This window comes from Chiroxiphia lanceolata, chromosome 20 (genome assembly GCF_009829145.1).
Source record: "Chiroxiphia lanceolata isolate bChiLan1 chromosome 20, bChiLan1.pri, whole genome shotgun sequence".
NCBI classification, from domain to species: Eukaryota; Metazoa; Chordata; class Aves; order Passeriformes; family Pipridae; genus Chiroxiphia; species Chiroxiphia lanceolata.
In genome coordinates, this window is record NC_045656.1 from 8953897 (window position 1) to 8971922 (window position 18026).

An 18026-nucleotide genomic window follows, 5' to 3' on the forward strand; every position below is an offset into this window, starting at 1 on the left:
GGCTCAGCCTGTTCCCAAGGGCTGGTCCCCTCACCTGGGCTCTGGGGCTCAGAAAAAGCAGCTGTTGGTTGTCACTTGTCACCTGTTCTCTGTTCTGCCCCTGCAGAGTCAGATGTGCTGCCTGTTGGTGACCCTGGCCTGCATCAGGAAGAGCTGCATCCTAATTCCATGTGGATCAGAGAGGCTGGCATTCCTGGAGGTGAGTTCCTGCCTGTTTTCCCCTCTCTGTATCTGAGAATGAGCCACTTCATTTATGAAGTGTAAATCTAAACCAGTCCATCAAAATCTCTTCGTGGTTCTTTGGTTTTAATAAAACCTGTTTGGTACTACTGGCTTTGGATAATTTTCACTGGATCTTCAAGGGAAAAAAAAACCACCAACAGAAAGAGGGAATAAAAGCCAAATTGTTCCCTGTTCCTGTTTTTGACCAATCTCCACCCTTACTCCAGTTGTTACTCCAGTGTGGTGCACAGAGCCCAGAGGATCAGGGTTGACTTAAAGCACTGACACTGTTTGTTGTGCTCCATAAAATAATCCTGGTGAGCTTTGTGGGCCAGCTGACACTGCTGAGTTCTTGTGTTGTTTTTTTTTTTTTTTAATTGACCACAAGTCAATACTTTAATTGGTTTCATATTTTTAAGTAGTAGTTCTGGCCTTGCCTGCAGTCCTTGATGCCTTAGTTCCTCAGTGGATACTGAACCACCTGGGGAGGTGAGCAGTCTGGACTTTGTCCTACAGCAAAACATTTAGTTCAGGGTGATTTCTTCCAACTTTCTCTGCAAAGCTGGAATGTTTCTGTGTGAAGCAGCACATTGAAGGGCTGTAAGGACCTTCTCAGGGTTTTTTTACTCAGAATTCTGAATTCTGCCCACATTCCCCTGGGAGCTGTGCCTTTAAGGGCTCTCTCCCATCAGCCCTGGCAGCCCCATAAAGGTCCCTGTGGCAGCTGCAGCTCTGGAGGATTCACTCCCTGCCCTTGGGGTTCTCCATCATTCACCAAGTAAGTGTTTGACTTTTTAATTCTATTTGTACTCAATTTAGAAGTTTCTAAAGGTATTCAGTTAAGGCAAACTCAGGTTAATGGCAACTAAATGTAACTTCCCTGTAGCAGAATAATCTGAGTGGCTTTTTTCAGCCTTATCTGAGCAGCAAAGTGAGAAAAGACAAGCAGGAAAACAAAGTGAGATTATATATAATTAGTGCTATAATTAACATAAAACCTAATCATGAATAAATTGTAGCATTTGAAGGGTTTTTGTTTTTCAGAGACATTAATTTAAAAACAAAACTAGACCTGGCACTGAGCTTTAAATACTCAAACAGTAACAAATCTTTCTTTATTCAACATGCACCAAACAAGTAGATTTAAATGCATTTATTCTCTCTGATTTTTATGCATACTACAAATTTGCAAATGCAGTATAAAATAGATTCTCCCCTGTAAGAAAATCTGGTTCCTGTCACGACAAAAAATATAATATTAAAGATCTGTTTTAAAAATACCAGCTTTATAAAATGCTCAGTAAAAAACTACCATCAGTGGTTGGTTTAAAGGCAAAAGATTAAGCCAAAGATCCATTAGAAGCCTACAAGAACCTAAAGGGAAACATCTTATTCTTGTGCTTATCCAGGTACAGTGAGAAACAGCTGCTGGTACAGGTGCATGAGTAAAAAAGCAATTTAATTGAGTGGGCAAGCACTGAAGGATCTTTAATGCCAAGTGTGACAAGGAGCTCTAATTCTCACTGTAGTCCAGAGGATAAAGTTTGCTCAAATAAAAGTGGTGGGTTGATCTTTTGGGTTGAGTCATGTTAGAAGATAGAGTTTAGCACAGTCTGGAACTCAGAATGTTGAATTAAGTCTTAATACAGCATATTTCAGGATTTCTCTGGTTCCTATGACAGTCACAAGAGAAGCAATGCTGGCTTTGTCTGCATTCATTCTGAAAATTAAGTTTTCTCTGCTTAAAAAAGGCCAAGTTACCATTTTCTGCTCTGTTTTAAAAGCTGGAACGTTTGGTAGGAGCCTGGGCTGTAGAACTGGGAAAGCTCCTACAAGTGAATCTGCAGGAAACTGAGAAAGCTCAGGGGGAACAAACCAAGTTGTTTGAGAAGCTTTAGAAAATCTGGAGGTGCATTGATGTGGCTCCATCCTTCCACTTGTTAACGTGGTCTGAAATGACAGTTCTGCAGAGGGGACACGTTTTTTCTCTATTAAACCACAAACTGATGCATTCTTCACAAAATGTGTGCTGCAAGAAAAGCAGGAGAACTTAGAGCCCCTAAGCCCTTCCACGTGTAACATTCTGTATTAATTGCACAGCCTGATTTCTGCAAATAATCATAAAACATGTAGTCACCCATCTAATTTTATGTTGTTTAAAATAGTCTTTAATTTGCAAGAAAAATAATAATGGGGATTATGTGTGTTACCTGACAGATGAGCAGAATAGGCTTCTGAAAATCAGCTTGGCAGATGGGACAGATATCATCTGATTCTGAGCACTGTCTCTTGCTGGCTGGCACCCCATAGTGCTGCAAAACAAAGGGACTTCAGCAAATGTTGGTTTCTAGGGGGATGAAAAAGCCAAGACCAAACACCAGGACAGAAAGGAATTTGGGCTGCTATGTCAAGAAGAGCATTAAATCCCTAACCCAAGGAAATATTGCTAATTTTTTAAGTCGAGCAGGCCAAAAAGGGTGTGTTACTTCACATCCTTTTATCTGAAGGGTTGTGCAGAAGAGATTTTGGGGGGGTTGCTGTTGTTCAGATGACAATAAAATCAAGTAGTTAAGGGATTCAGACTGAAATGGGACAAGGGAATACAGGGTTTCATGTAAAAATGCAGTTGTTTATTGCTAGAACAGTACAAAGCAATTGTGGGAATGAGGTATTTAAAAAGTATTTGCATGTAAATTAGGTTTATGGTTTTGAATTTTTGAACTCAATACTCACTGGGCGTGTAAAAAATATCCGTAAAACCTGCCTGAAGTTTCTCAGTTGTCCAAAAAAGCTCAAAAGCTGAAATGGGAAAGAAAACTCGAGTTATGCTTAGTATTTTTTCCCCTCTGTGAACTAAAAAGCTTCCAAGCTTTTGGCAGTGGCCTCACTGCTGGTTGGATGTTGGCAGGACATGAGCACAGCCATAGTTCAGACTGACCCTCTTTGAGTTGTTTTATGTGTAACCAGACTAAGGTTTGTTCTTTCAGGTATTTGTTCTTTAGGGAAAAAATAGGGTTGAGGTTCTGAACTGTAACATTTGAGTGCAAATATCTTACCATTATTATTGTATTTGCCAGAGTGTTGGAGCTGTAGTGAAGGTACCAGGGAATTAGGAAGTTTTGGTCATGGTCAAAAGCCAAACTTGTCCTGACTCTGGTTCCATTTGGGGCAGAGGAGCTCTCTGGTGAACAGAGAGCCAGCCATGAGCAGCTTGTTTGGCATCACACAGGATCCTCCAGCAGAGAGAAAATCCAGTTTCCTGGATTTTCCAGTTCTTTTAGCCACTGTACTTCTGCAGGCTCTTTTCCTCAGTATCCTACAAAAGTGTCTGACATGAGGGGATCTATAATAAGTGTTCTTTGCTCTGCAGTCCCAACCCCTTCCCAGAACAGGGGCAGGACATGATGATTTAGGGTCCTGAGCCAGGCTTTTTATCAGTTTTTTGGGAGGCTGCCTCAGCTGAACTGAAGCACTGACTTGCCATCAGTGCAGAGGGGAACTTCCAGCAATATGTTGGTTTGTGTGTCCAGGTGGTTCAGAGGAATATAAAGCTGACCCACCTTTAGGATGAGGTAGAGAAGGCCCAGCAGGATCCCAAGGGTCCATCCCAGGCCACTGTCCAGCTCCCCATGGGCAATGAGAAAACGGAACCACACTGGGATGGGGACAAACATCCGGTAATACTGGCACAGTTCTTCCAACAGCAGGTACCAGTAGCCCTGAGCAAGACATGCAAAGGAAGAGCTCAAGTTTTCAAACACAGAGAAAATACAGAGAACAAGATGCATTGTTATTCTTTTTCAGTAGCTCCCTCTCGTAATGTCTTGAAACAACTAAATATGAAATAACAGATGATGGGTCTCACAACTGTGCAAGTAATGGGAACAGAATTGATGGCTGGGCTGCAGAAAATCAAATTAATAGGCTGAAATATGATGGATTTGGCAGATGTCTACCTACTTAGTGCTGTCAGACTTCATAAGCATAAAAAAAGGAAATAAAAGTTATATGAAAAAGGAAAATAAGATGAATTTGGTCACACAGATCAGCTTGTCATGAGCCAGAGCTGTGCCCTGCATTCAGGGTTAAAAAAAATGAGAGTAAGGCCCATCCTTTTATTAACAAACATTATTTACAAACTGTTTTCCTGTAAACATTATTTCATCCCTGGGTAAGAAGCCTTATCTTGTGATAATGAACTCATTTAAGGATGGGATGACAAGAAAACTGGGGGCCAAGAAAGAAGGGGAGGGTAACAGGTAACCAGAGTTCAGTAACACCCTAAAAATTCCTGAGGAACAAAACACAAGTGTCCTGCAGAGAGCACTGTGTGTGTGCATGGATAATCATGGATATTTAGCTTAGCTCTTACTTTATTGCCTTCAGTTTCTCTTTAAAACTCTATTTATAACAGAGAAGAAGCACCCCTTCTGCAATGGACAGTGGACAGTGCCACAATTTGCCACTATTGATCAGATTCCTTCTTTAATTTAGGCACAATTTACGTCACAGTTGGTGTAATGGAATTTTCAATAACTGTTTTTTAGATGTTACATCACCAGCTGTAGAAAACCCCAAAGATCTTGATTATAAATCAGTATTTAGGGAAGCCAGTTGTACCTGAGAAGAACTTGTTCTGGCACATTTTAAGAGATAAAACCTCCCAGAACAATCCTGTTCAAATGCTACCACATGCAACTGCACTTGTTAATTTATTTTTTGGAACCAGCACTAGTAATTGCAATTTTAAGATAAAATGTAATTGGTTTTGCTGCCTCACCTCGGGAAGCAGATAAAAATAAATACACCACCAATCAGGGCAAGCTCCTGAGAAAATTATTAAACCTCACTGATTTGAGAAATTAAGCTATGAATCGAGGTCATTGATCTGACACGAATATTGCTGAGGTTTATCAGCAAAAAGAAAACTCAGAATTGCTTTGGAAGAGAGAAAAAAAGCAGCTGTTTGCAGGTGCAGCCCTTAAAACCCTGACAGACATTGTCAGGCATGTACCAAATTTGCTGTGCCCCAGCTGCTCCAGGCCAGCTGTACACGTTCTTGGAGTGCAGGAAAGGAAAACTTTCCTCAACCCCCACCTCAGAGACAGAAATAAACCCATTTATCCAGTGGCATAACACGAGGAATTGTTTCCCAGCACACTGAGAACCTTCCTTAGCTCCAAGCAGGGAAGAACAGGGAGTCCACAGGGTTTTCTTGCCCAGGGAGTAGCGGTGGATTATATACAGATCTTTAATTAAAGACTTTTCTCTAGGTAGAATTTAATAATTAGCTCATTTTACCAGAAAAGAATCTTCACGAGGAAGCAAAAACAGAGCTTGGTTCCTTACCTTGGATTTAAAGGACATGATAAAAGAAGGCACCAAGAGAATAAAGCACTTGAAGCCCATGAAGAGGAATTTCAGAATAAAATCCGTGACTCCCACAATCCAAAGTACCTCCCAGAAGTTCATAAAATCCACCGTAGGGTTTAAGAAGATTAAGCTACAAAAAGAAGTAGCAGAAGTTACTGGAGCACCCTATTTAGAGGCAGCTGTAACCAGAGATTGTCATGGCAGGTTTAAAGAGGGAAACCTGGTTTACCCCAAGGAAAAACGTTTGCCAAGGAATTGGGAATTGATCCTTAGGATCTCTGACAGCCTTCCCGTGTTGGAGGCTTTGCTGTGTCTCCATCACAACCCTCATCCCTGGCTTTGCTTTCTCATTTTGGCACTCAGCCTTTGATTCCCAGCCCAGGCTGCAGCTACAGAGGGAACAAGGGGAAAAATCCCTTGGAGTCATAAACTGCACAGAGCCCCAGAAGGGCCAAAGCTGGGAATCAAACCCAGGATACTTCCATGGCACAGCAGTGCCATTAAGTCCACTGTGGGGTCTAGGAAATTCCAACAGACTGTTTTTAAGCCCAGCACCTGCTGAGTTTGGCAGAAGGGGGGGAAAGGAGATTAAAGCGAAAGAGAAACCGAGGCCACAATTAAAGAAAAACAATAATGTTCCCGGTTGGTTTTGAGTGGTTTATGGGGTGAGTACAGGTGTTTCTGTGCTTACCTGTAATACAGGGACTGAGAATGAAAGGTGTAGTACAGGAGCAGGGATGATCCACTCAGGTACAGCAGTAACCAGGTGCACTGCAGCTTGGAGCAGCGTTCCTGTGGGAGAGTTGGGAGGACACGTTGCAGTCCTTACCTCAGGAGCAGCGTCTGAAACAACCCCCAGAGCACCTCAACAGTCACTACCAGAGGATTTTCTCTTAGTGGTTTTAGGCCACATGAAACAGGAGGACTCAGTGGAAAGGTAAAGCAGTAATTTTAATGTTTTCAAAATACCAGTTTCTCTGTGTGTCAAGGTTTTTTCTGAAAACACAACCAAACCCACCCCACTCTGAGGAAACAACAGGTTTCCCTTTGGGAGTGAACAGAGATGAAAATTTAGGCTGTCAACTGCTGTTTAATCCACAAATATAGTTAAGTTCTTCCATAAGTTACAAAAAGCTTTTATCACTTGAAGTGATTTCCACAGTCAAACTCAGAGGAGGGGAAAAAAACCCCCCTCTTTCTATCCTTATTATCTGAGAAGTTCTACACTGTACAGAAGCATTAAGACTACTTCCATCTTGAAACCTAACATTATTAGGTAAATAAGCAGTATTTCCATTCACATTTCTTTCAAAATTTGATGAATAAAAGTCTTGGTTAACTTAGAGAATTTCGTGTCATAGGATGATACTTACTCTTAGAAAAACCTGATTTACTATGCTTTTGTTTGCATAGGCATAAGTTGTTAGCAGCCCAATTCCAAGAGAAATGCCTATTAGGAAAACAGGATCAGTTATACACATGAAAAGGAAAAAAAAAAAATCACTGAACTGGGTTAAAAAGCAGCCACTTCTCATATGTCTTTGTAATTACAATTAATAGCTCAGACTCTCCAAGCAGGATAATTAAGCACATAGTACATATGCCAGCAAAGGAAACAGCAGCCACTAAAATGCAGTTTAGCAAATCTCTCTTTCTGCTGAATAAAGCAAATAAAAATAAAGCTAAAAATAAATTGAATTATCCCTCAGCCTTTGGGTTATTAGCCTGTCTCTTTGGGGGGGGGAGGGTTTCCTCTCTCAGCCCTGGCTTTGTCATACTCTACCACTGAGATGCTGCATGAGGAGTTTGACACAGAGGATCAGGAGGTAGGGCAGGCTCTTGTGCAGCCACTGCAGGAGGTAGCGCAGCTCCGACAGGGAGCTGCCGCCGGGATCCTCCGAGTCCAGGCCGGGATCCTCCGGCCCTGCTGCTTCCCCGTGGCCGTGGGAGCGGCTCTGGGAGCCCTGCCTGGAGCTCGTGCTCTCCCTGGGCTCTCCCAGCTGGATGTGCACGGCCCCGGGGCCGGGATGGCAGGAGCTGTCCCTGTCTCCAGCCGGGCAGGGATCGCCGCTCCCCGCGAGGCTGTGGAGGTGGCCGCAGTTTGGCTGCATGGTGGGAGTTTTCCTGGTCCAGGTTCTTGGTGATTTGTGCCTCCTAGAGTGGGATATAAAAAGTCACAGTTGAAGAAAGAGGTAAATAGGGGGAAAAAAAAAGTATCCAATATATTGTACCGAGTGATTGTCTGTGTGAAGTAAAGACAAGATTCCCCAAGATCCTGTGTGTGTTGATTCCCAAGGCTGGGTTCCCACCTCCACAGGACAGCTTTCTGTGTGCCATTGAAATTGTTTCCTTCCACCCCTGTGCAGGTTTCTGTGGCATTCCTTAGGAACAGCTGAAGTTGCTTCAGTGCAAACCAGGGCAGCAAAAGCTGCTGGACAGGAGACCAGCACTGGTTTGTACGGGAGAGATCTTGGAAGTGCTGCATAATTGCACAAAAATAGCAACAGCAGGAGGGCAGGGAAGGAGCAAACAGGGATGGGAGGGAAGGAAGGAGCACATTTACATGCACCCATTAAACGGTGAGCACTGGTTCAGATGCTGTCTGGTGAGAAGCCATGCTCCAAACTGAGGGCCATTATCAGATTAATGTGATTATCCCGTCTGGGGAAGGGAGCAGAACCAGGTTAGGCCATATTGTAAAAAGCATTTAAAAGAGACTGGGTCTAAGTGAAAAATGAAATGCAGCCAACAAATAATCCAACAGCAAGAGCAGCCAAACGAGCTCCCATTTGTCTTTGCATTGGCATCTTTTGATTGTCTTCCTGGGCAGTTTCTCACTTTATATCAGCCTTTACTCTGATCAAACAGTGTTAAATCAGCTTCTCTGGACTGGTGTGACATCAGAGTAACGATTTTGGAGAATGCCTTGAAGCCGGATTTGGCACAGTACTTGTCACTATGGAGTAGTATTATTGAAACATTGGGAATTTTGTTATAATCCTTCTTCTGCCGTTCAAACTCTTATAGATTCCTCTTTGAAATTATTGTTTCCACAGCTAATTTCACCGGGGATACAAGAAGGTTACATCAAACTTGGTTTTGCACAGCAAAAAGTTCTCGATGCCTTTGCACAAAACCCAAGTTCTTTAGCCTTTAAAAATAAAATTATATTGAAAAGTAAACCGCAATCATTTAATATACGAATATGGGAACTTAGTAACATTTACAAGTGCTGCTGTACTACTACTGTTTTTTGTTGGCCAAAGATGACATCATGCTTCAAACCAGCCAAAATTCACGTCCTGAATTTTTCTGCACATGAATAAAGCCGATGAACTGGAGATGGTACTGACTTGTGTGAACGGAGTCCCGCAGGATCGGGACACCAATGTTGGTTTAAACAGGAAAGGGAATTAAAAAAAAAAAAAAAAGACTGTTTAGCACTCTCCAGGTGGTGGTTTTGGGGCAAAACCTGACAGTTGGGTATTTTAAACAGCAAGTGATCCCATTGCTGAGCAAACTTCCAAATCACTGGAGTTATTACATGGGAATGCAGAGAACAACCCCGCACACCCCCAGACTTCGCTCTCCCGCCCCAGATGTGCCAAAAGAAAGCGCTTGATAAAGGCCCCTTCGAAGCCTCCCCGGGCCGCTGCTCCCGCCCGCCCCTCGGGGATCCCCCGCCCGCCCCTCGGGAGGGCTCGAACCGCGGCGGCACCGCCGAGCCGGGACCCCCCGACAGCGCCTCGGGGGAGGGTTTGTACCTCCGGGACCCCCGCGCCGGGAGGGGAAGAGCCCGAAGCCGCGTCCTCCTCCCCCGCCCCGGGCTGTGAGGGGGGCGCGGGGCCGCCCCTTTCCCGCCTTCCCTCCCGGTACCTCATGAGGCGCCCGTCGCCTCCCGCCCGCCGCCCGCCGCCATCGCCGGGGCCCAGGGGGTGGGAGGAAGAGGAGGAGCCGTGAGGGGAGGAGGAGGAGGAAGAAGAGGAAGAGAAGGAAGAAGAAGAGGAGGAGGAGGAAGGCTCCGAGCTGGGCGTTGCTCTGGCAACGTCGGGGCCTTCGCCCCGCCATGGCCCGTGAGGGGCGGGGAGGGGGGGGGGAAGGACTCCCTTCAGGCGCAGCCCCGCCAAAATGTGTGGGGCGGGAGGTTCCTGCCGAATTTTATCGAAAGCTTCGGTTAAAATTAACCTGCGAAGGCTGTAATAAGGAAGGAAATTAAGGGATGTGTGTATCTATATAAATATACGTGTGCTGCGGTGGCTTGTCGGCGGCGATTAGGGAAGTCCTGCTGTCTGGAAATTGGCTTTGCCTCCCAGGAAACCTGAGGGGAGCGCTGCCCTAGTTAATGCTGCGGGAGCTCTCGGGAGAGGCTCGAAATGAAATGGATACAAGGGGTTATTTTTCGTTCGAAATATGCTCTTGAATAAATTAGTTTTGCGTCCAGAAATGGCATCTGTTTTCCTTGGCTCGGGTGTTTTTCTTAGGAGTGTTTAGGTATGCAGCTCACAAGGGAAACGGGGCTAATATCTGAGCAGCTTTGGATATCGGTGCTGTGTTGTGTTAGAACAGAAATGCTGCTTTAATTGAAAAGTTTAAATACAGAAATGCTGTGGGGTCAGTAACCCCGGGAGGGGGGAAAGGACGGGCACTTAACACATAGAACTCATGAGGTGAGAAACTAAGTGTTTTATAAGAGTTAAGTGGCCTGATGTTCAGTGACACCATCTGACAACGAACCTTCTCTTTTATTTTCAAGGAAGTAGCTGAAAACACTGGATGCACCTCTGTTTCTCCTGGAGGTAGGTTTCAAGGAGGCATCTGCAGCAATTTGGTCTACTTTTATGATGTTTTTGGAAGCTGTGCCTAGAATTTCTCATCTGGATGTTTCAGGCCTTGTATCCTCTGCGTTCCACTCGGGCTGTGGCTGATGGCCTGGAAGAAACCTGGGCTGGTTATTACAGATACACTTAATATTAAACAAACAGTTAAACAAATGTGGGCCCCCTGAACTCAGAAGACCTTCTAATTTGTGTAAGTCTTCTGCCTAATTATCAGTAGCAGCAACAATGCAGGTTTCAGATGCTTGGCTGGAAGCACTCAAAGAATTACATGGCCACGTCCCCATCCTTCCAAGGATAACACAGACCTGTTGTGTTTGGCTTCTGCTGTGCCATATTGTTCGTTCCCCCACTCTTTGCTCAGTCAGTCACTCACAGCGTGTTTGGATTGGGAAGGACAACGTGAAAAAGATCTCAATTTGATTCTCAAATCAGGAAAAGCAATTATAAATCTTTTTTATTTTTAAATAGTATTTTATGGTTGGAAATTATGCATGCCTTCTGTACACCGCTTGGAAGGGTATAAATATAAAAGATTTCTTCAGCTGTTTCTTTTTTGTAATTATAAAATGCATTAAAGTACAAATGTAGCTCTAAGTCAGCGTTGTCCTCAAACTGCTTTTCGTTGTTACATGGACTGGAAATATGAAATTAATTCGTGGCAGCTTATTAATCAATAATGTTTGCTCATGCAGGTCACTTGCTGATTTATCTCCAGTTCACAGCTCGTTAGAAGGTATGTAACTCTTCAGAGATGATGTTATTTAACAGGTGTGTTTTCCTGGTGCTACTAAGGACCTCTGGATTTTGTAACTCCTGACACGAGAAAGATTTCAGAGATTATTCACATAAAATTGGAAGTCTTTTCCCATGGGTATTGCACATGTTAGCTCGTGGGATACCCGGTAATAAATTTACCAAACTGTATTTGGATTTCACTCCCACCAATGAATTTCACAGAGTTGGCTGGATCAGTGTCCAGGCACGTTTGCAGGTGTAGGTACACTCAGACATAAGTATCCCAGATTTTCTCACCCTCCCAGGTATAGGTGGTACCTCCTTAATCGCTGCAATCAGCAGGTTTGCTCAGTGTGTTCCTGCTTTCCCTGTGGTTCTTCAGTGCATGAGGACATTGGAATAAACACTCATCCTTGTGGAATTCTGCCCTGGCAGCTCAATACTTCCCTCTGCAATAATTCCTCTGTACTAAAAGTTCCTGAGAGCTTTTTCTGTATTAGAAGAAAATATTTTGTATCCTAATACCCATTCCTGGAGGAGCTCTTGCAGAAATCTTCCTGCAGGGCAGGTTGAGGGATTGCAATCTGCATCTTTTGTATCACCTTTTTTTTCAGCAGGAGGTGTGGAAGGAACTGGTGCTTTAAAATGAGATGTACAGGATACATCTGTGGTGAGATTTAAAGGAGCTGATCTCAGATACACGGAGAGCAATTTTAGTTAATGATATGACAAAAAATTGTGGGTTTTTTTGTAAGAGTCTGTAGAATAGCAGAATGTCCTGAATATTCAAAGGCTTTATTGGTTGTCTTCATTTTACCCAAAATGTTGCTTGAGTATGGAAGACTTTTGCAAAACTACGAGAGTTTAAATTGTTTGATGGATTTGAAAGTCTTGCCAAGAGGCTCAAATAACCTTTAAAATTTGAATATTTCCTGAGCTCTGAATGCTCAGTCTTTTTTTCAAACTAACTCCCTGCAACTACCCAACCCTTCCTTCAGTTTGTATTTTGAGCACAAGAAAACAGCTCCTGTGCTCCCAGATCTGAGGGACTGCAGGAGAGAGACCTTATAAATCTTATTATTTATTCTGAAAACTCACCCCGAGGGTGATGGCAGAGGAGCTGAATTTCGCTCCTGAACTCTGATCCTGGGAGCTTTGTCAAGGAGACTCGCGAGGAATTTGAACCAGATATTTTTACATTGCAATGACATCACCCTGTTCCCTGAGGTTTCCAGAAATCTTACAAGCTCTCAGTGTGCTCGTTCCTGTTAAGTCATTCTAAACTGAGAGTCATTCCACCGCAATGGTGTCATAGAATCGTTACAAAACTGGTGAATTAGATCCCGGAGTCTTGTTTATTTTTACACAGATAAAACCTTGAATGAGAACGAGCCAGCGGAGCCACAAAGGGCAGCTGCAGTTTTTGCTCCCTGCACAGGAGGGTGCTCAGCTCCTGTCTTTATCTGCAGCAAGGAGCCGTTCCCGTGGTCATTAGACCGAAGTGGAGAAGCCGTTTTCTGATCTGGTCTTTTCTTGCAGTGGCGTTGAAGGATCTGTTTAAATACAGCGACTCGAAAAATATTCAGCTGTTACAGAATTTTCGGAGGTGTGTGTTAATTGCTCCTAAACACCATCGCGGAGGTATTTAGGTCAGAAGATGGAATGATCATGACGTTGAGATCCTCTAATGGGTGCCCTTAAAGGTGCCAGAATTTTCAGTAGAGTCTTTGAAGTTTCTCAAAATTAGGCTTTTCCCAATCTACCGTGTTAATCAGAATGTGTGAATCCTTCAACTGAACAAGGAATTCTCCTGTGTGTAAACATGAGTGGATTTACCAGGAAGGAGTAGATAAGCTTGTTAATTTATATTCCATCTGTAGTACCTGCTATGAGTTATAGCCTTAATTATTCTTTATTTGCCTTTGTAAATCATAGAGTTGTAGAGTATCCTGAGTTGGAAGGAACCCACCAGGATCACCAAAGTCCAGCTCCTGGCCCTGCACAAAACAACCCTGAGAATCCCACTGTGTGTGTGAGATTTAGTAACATATTTTAGGTTAAACTCCAAATTAGCATTCTAACATAACCCATAAAATGGAATTTCACTGACTTACTGTTGACCTTTTTAGAGATGAGTTAAACAGGAGTCTTGGGTGTTGTTACCTGGGCAGATCTTAGTGAAGTGAGTTAACGTGTTCTGTCTGAAATCAATTTGCTAAACCTCTGTCTTGTACGAGGCCAAAATATTCCAGCCCTCTGGACACACATCCAGTTTAATTGCTAAGAAAAGGCAATTTTGATTTTTAAAAAAGCACTGCCATGGTAGACAGATTTCCAGGTGTTTCCTTCCAGACCTTTCAGGATAAATACAAACCCAGAAATGTAGGAGGCAAAATTTTGTTTGCCGTGTTGAAGGGGATCCATCCCATTCCCGTCAGCAAATAAATATTTGCTTAATTTCAGGCAATATTTACCTCAGTGGTCAATAAAACTTGTCTTGCACTTCACAGAGTTAATATTTACTTGCTGGTTTTAGTTTGGTGACAATATTTAAAATTCTCGGGGGGGCTTTTTTACTTCTTTTCTAACAACAAGAGATTTTGTATTAACAAAGATGTGTTAATGTCTTAGGAAGTGTTATCCATGGGTGAGACCATGTTTGACATGTAATAAGATTATCCAGATTAGGCCTATAACACTTTACAAGTATGGAAAGGATTTTTTTTTGTTTAAGGGTTAAATGACTAAATATATTACCAGCTTTAAAAATAATCGTTTGTGTCAGTTATGCCCACCTACAGGTCATCAATAAAACTTAATGAGTTGGAGAGGAGATCCTGATGTGTTTATAATTTATGGAATTGTGGTCATTGCCTACAGAATTTGTAGGATGTGCATCACACAGAAACGGGTGTCAATAATTTTATCAGGGTTAAAATCAGGGATAGATTTTTCCTTTGACCTCAACAGCACCAAGCCTGTTTTTCCAGACATTCCTGAGGCTCTCAGTGTTGTCTGCAACAGCAACACTGAAAAAATCAGTACCTGAGTGATGCAAAAGTTGCTGATTTTTGACATCCTGGTACTGACATTATGGATATCCTGTGCCCCCTAATTACTCCAAAATCAGGTGCAGACTGCAACAGCTTGGTGAAGAGGGTATAAAAATGAGGCTGGAAAAATCAGGATGCAGATACTAATTCAGAAGGCAGAGGTTTCTGGAAGGAAATTGGAGTGCTCCTCCTCCTAATTGGAAAATTAATTTTCTTTTGGGAAGCAAGCACAAATTTAGCCATTTTTTTTCAGTGAAGTCAGAGTAAGTGCAACAGCCACACTGGGATGGTTCAGGAGGAAATCCACAGATGAATTTTATGTCCTTTTAGTTTCCAAACATGGCACTTCATTTCCATGGAAGAATTCCCCTCTCCCCCTGCATTTCATACCTGGATCATAGTTGTGCTTTGTTTTTCAGGGGTTTAGGTGTATTAGAAGTTGGTACATGACAGTGTGAAGGGTTTGACTTCCAACCTGCTCGAGGCTTTGTCTGCAGGATCTGGTAAGAGACACCTCCAGCTCCTTGGTGTCTGCTCAGAGGAGATAACAGGGCTGCTTGTTCAGCAACACGTGTTATCTTTGCTGTCATGTCCACTGCTCTTGCAGGGGTGCACTTAAACCCAGTGGAGTAGCAGCTGTTTGCACCTATGTCACAAAAAACCCCTAAAGATTCTGTCCTTAAATGGTGATTTTATGATTGATACAATTAGAGACAAGGGTAAGGCTGTTTAATTCAATTAATCTCGTGGCCTGAGCCTTCAGCTGAACTGAAGCTGCTGAACTAAATCACAGCACACCCATATCCCTCAAACTGTCAAATAAAACAGCTGTTTATGATAATGATTATCTTAATTTAAGAGTTCCAGCTCATGCACTACTTCTCTTCATTAATGGAAAGAATTAATGGAAGAATACTTACAAAAGTACTTATTGCTTAAGCAAGAACTACTAATGAAGTGAAACACTTGGAATTCATCTTGGACTCGTTTTACCTTCCTCATACTTTCAGAAGACATTATAGCAATTAAACATGTTAATTGTTAATTGCATGGTTCAAAGTCTGGTGTTGTCTTCCCTGTTTCCAGTAGGAAATGTCTGTCCCTCAGTGTCACCCAGGGCTCTGCTGCTCACACATCAAAAATACAAACCAAGAGTTTGCTGGGGGTTGTTCAAGCTCCATTTGACAGGCACATTTATATTGATGTGGCAGCTGTAATATGTGAAAATCATAAGTGAAAATTGTAGGACTTGATAGTCTGAAGTTAGGCAAGAAATCCAAAGCTAAACACCAAATAAAAAGCTTTTTTGTGTGTGATGCAGAAAGTTTGAGTAACTGGGAGACCTGAGCACGTCTGGTGAAAAACAGGTTTCGTGATGTGTGGAAATAAGGATCTGGATGTGTAACTTCAGGCATTTGGATTTGGAAAATTTGGTCTCCCACTGTAATTTCTGCTTTTGATAGAAGTTCATCACACCACACTGCTTGGGGTGGGGGTGTGTGTTTGTGTTTAGAAATCTTTACAGTTGTAGTTTGGACAGTAGATTCCTAGAGAACATCAAATGGAGACGTGTGAGGAGGAGCTGTGGGCAAGGGCCACGTGCTTGGCTGTGTCCTGAGCACTGTGATTCCTTCCAGCTCAGTTGAAATCTCTGGAATGCATCCCAGCAGCTGAGCAGAGTTTGTCCTGTATTTCTGTATGCAACAGAATGTTATTTTTTTTCCTTTCAACACCTAAGAAAATTTGAAACACTACAGCAAAACGTCTGAGAGTCCCTCAGGTGCCCATCCACCAGAGGAAGACAAGAGGGCAGATAAAGGGCATTGAGCAAGGAAATCCTGGCTGACAGAAATACTCTGTGTGTCATTGTTTAGATCATGACACAGTAATTGTTCTCTATCATGCAGAAGTGCCACAGTGCTAAAATATAATTGGCAAATGCATTTCTCTTTGATCTCTGATTTGAACCTTTCCATAGGTGGTGTAATTGTCTCCCCACGTGTTCACGTGGCTGTTTCACGGGTGCATTAACTCCTGTCTGTCACCCAAATTGCTGTTTATTGCAATGTAAATATGGTGAATTAATAATTTTGCCCAATATTGGCTTAACATTCGTTTTCCAGCTGCGAAAGTCAATGGGAAATAAATCTGGGAGAGGATTGGTGAAATGAAAGATGCAGGATTGTGGAATAAGTGAGTTGCTGGAGAATAACTTCTGCTTGTATGTATCTTAATTAGTTATATGGAAATATAATGGATTTTTTTTCCCACAGTTATAAAGTAAACTGTGGATTGATGTCTCCTGTAACAGTGGGAAGAAAGCTCAAGAATCTGGACCATTGCTTTCACCATCTCCTGTCACTACACTGAGTTTTGTTAACTCTGGTTTTTAAGTTCCAAAGAAATATTTCCTCACCTTTATTTTACCAAGACTCTTTTTAGCAACCAACTGAAATTTTTGGACCTTTATCAGTTTTTCAGTCCAACTTGGAAATAATTTCTTCCCTCTTTATTCTAACAGCAGGAAAATCCCAGCTTTGCTTCCTATGGAGTCGGCAGGGAAGGATAAATCAGGAGGAGCAAGGAATTCTTACTGGTGCTGCTGTGTCTCCTGACAGGAGAGCAGAGCCACAGAGGAGGAAACAGCATCAACATTCTCCACAAAGCAGAGAAAATAGGTGCAGGCAAGTATTTTAAATTGAACTCTAATGAAATTATTGTTTATGGCCCAGCTTCTCCCTTCCATCCAGAATGTGTCATTTAGGTGATTGGGCCAGCAGGTGCAAACATAATTGAATCCAGGGAAATAAATAAGGAGGGAGGCTGGGGATTGTTTGCTAAAAAGAAGACATCTAGTTTACTAATTAGGAGGATTTATAGGATGCTGCACTTAAAATAGATGATTATTGATGGCTCATCTTAATCATGAGAGTTACCCCGTGGTTGCAGTTTGCTGCAGCCTCGCTGTGCACGGGGGGTGATGGCACAGCCAGGGATGGGACCTGGGGCTCATCCCTCACCTGCAGGGGCTCCAGAACCTCGGGGGCTCGGGGCTGCCCCACCCCTGGAAGTGTCCAAGGATGTTGGATGGGGCTTGGAGCAGCCTGGGCTAGTGGAAGGTGTCCCTGCCCAAGCCATCCCATGAATCTGTGGGAGCAGGAACCAGGAACGCAGACCCTCTGCACTGGACACTGTTGTTTTCACCTGGAAACTTTATGAAAAGCTACACAGAAACAATGTTATTATCTCAGGGAGGAGGTGTTAAGAGATGCCTGTGTTACATCTGTCTTTGAATCAGTTACAAAGAGGAAAGAAGTTGGAGTTCTTAACTAGAGAAAACTCAGATGGAGGTTCTTTTGAAAGTCTCATCTCTCTAAGTAGCAATCTAAAGGTATTTTAATGGAAATCAGAGGTAGAGATTAAAACCAAAATATTTGTCAGTGGACACTGCTGAAGTGCAAGGGAAATAATTTTAATTATTTATTCACTTTAAAGGAAGTAGTGATGATAACTCTGGAATTTAGGTCAGTATAATTTCTCTTTATTTTAATGCTCACAGCTCTCTCAGTTACTGGTGAGCTCATCACAGAAGCCATGGATGAATTCCACATTTCCCATGCCCTTATCTAAGTCATTTCTCCTTTCTGCACTTTGGAATGATTTGAATATGAAGTATATCAGGAGAACAGAGTTGTTTTCTCCTCTGCAGCAGATCTATTCCTCACAAAGAGTAACAAGCAGCCAGAGCGAATTACCATGGAGGAGATTGCAGCTGAGCTTGGAAATATTATTTTGAGAGACTTAC

General features: G+C 42.8%; 1 protein-coding gene and 1 long non-coding RNA gene across 3 annotated transcripts; one reads left to right on the forward strand and one right to left on the reverse strand.

The window, feature by feature from the left end:
• Positions 1–1306: 1306 nt before the first annotated feature.
• RNFT1 (ring finger protein, transmembrane 1) lies at positions 1307–9519 on the reverse strand. The gene is made up of 9 exons (XM_032707352.1): positions 9472–9519; positions 7379–7749; positions 6969–7045; positions 6287–6387; positions 5572–5725; positions 3783–3941; positions 2956–3021; positions 2433–2534; positions 1307–2251 (listed from the first exon to the last, which is right to left on the reverse strand). The coding sequence occupies exons 1-9, from the start codon at positions 9474–9476 to the stop codon at positions 2117–2119; spliced, it is 1170 nt and encodes a 389-aa protein (XP_032563243.1). The 5' UTR covers positions 9477–9519; the 3' UTR covers positions 1307–2116.
• On the forward strand, positions 9346–16899 carry LOC116796620. 2 transcript variants are annotated; one of them, XR_004360450.1, is made up of 6 exons: positions 9346–10391; positions 10483–10623; positions 11126–11166; positions 12538–12774; positions 14641–14724; positions 16746–16899. It is a non-coding gene; the product is annotated as an uncharacterized LOC116796620 (long non-coding RNA). The 2 variants fall into 2 exon arrangements; XR_004360451.1 differs by lacking the exon at positions 10483–10623.
• Positions 16900–18026: the final 1127 nt, after the last annotated feature.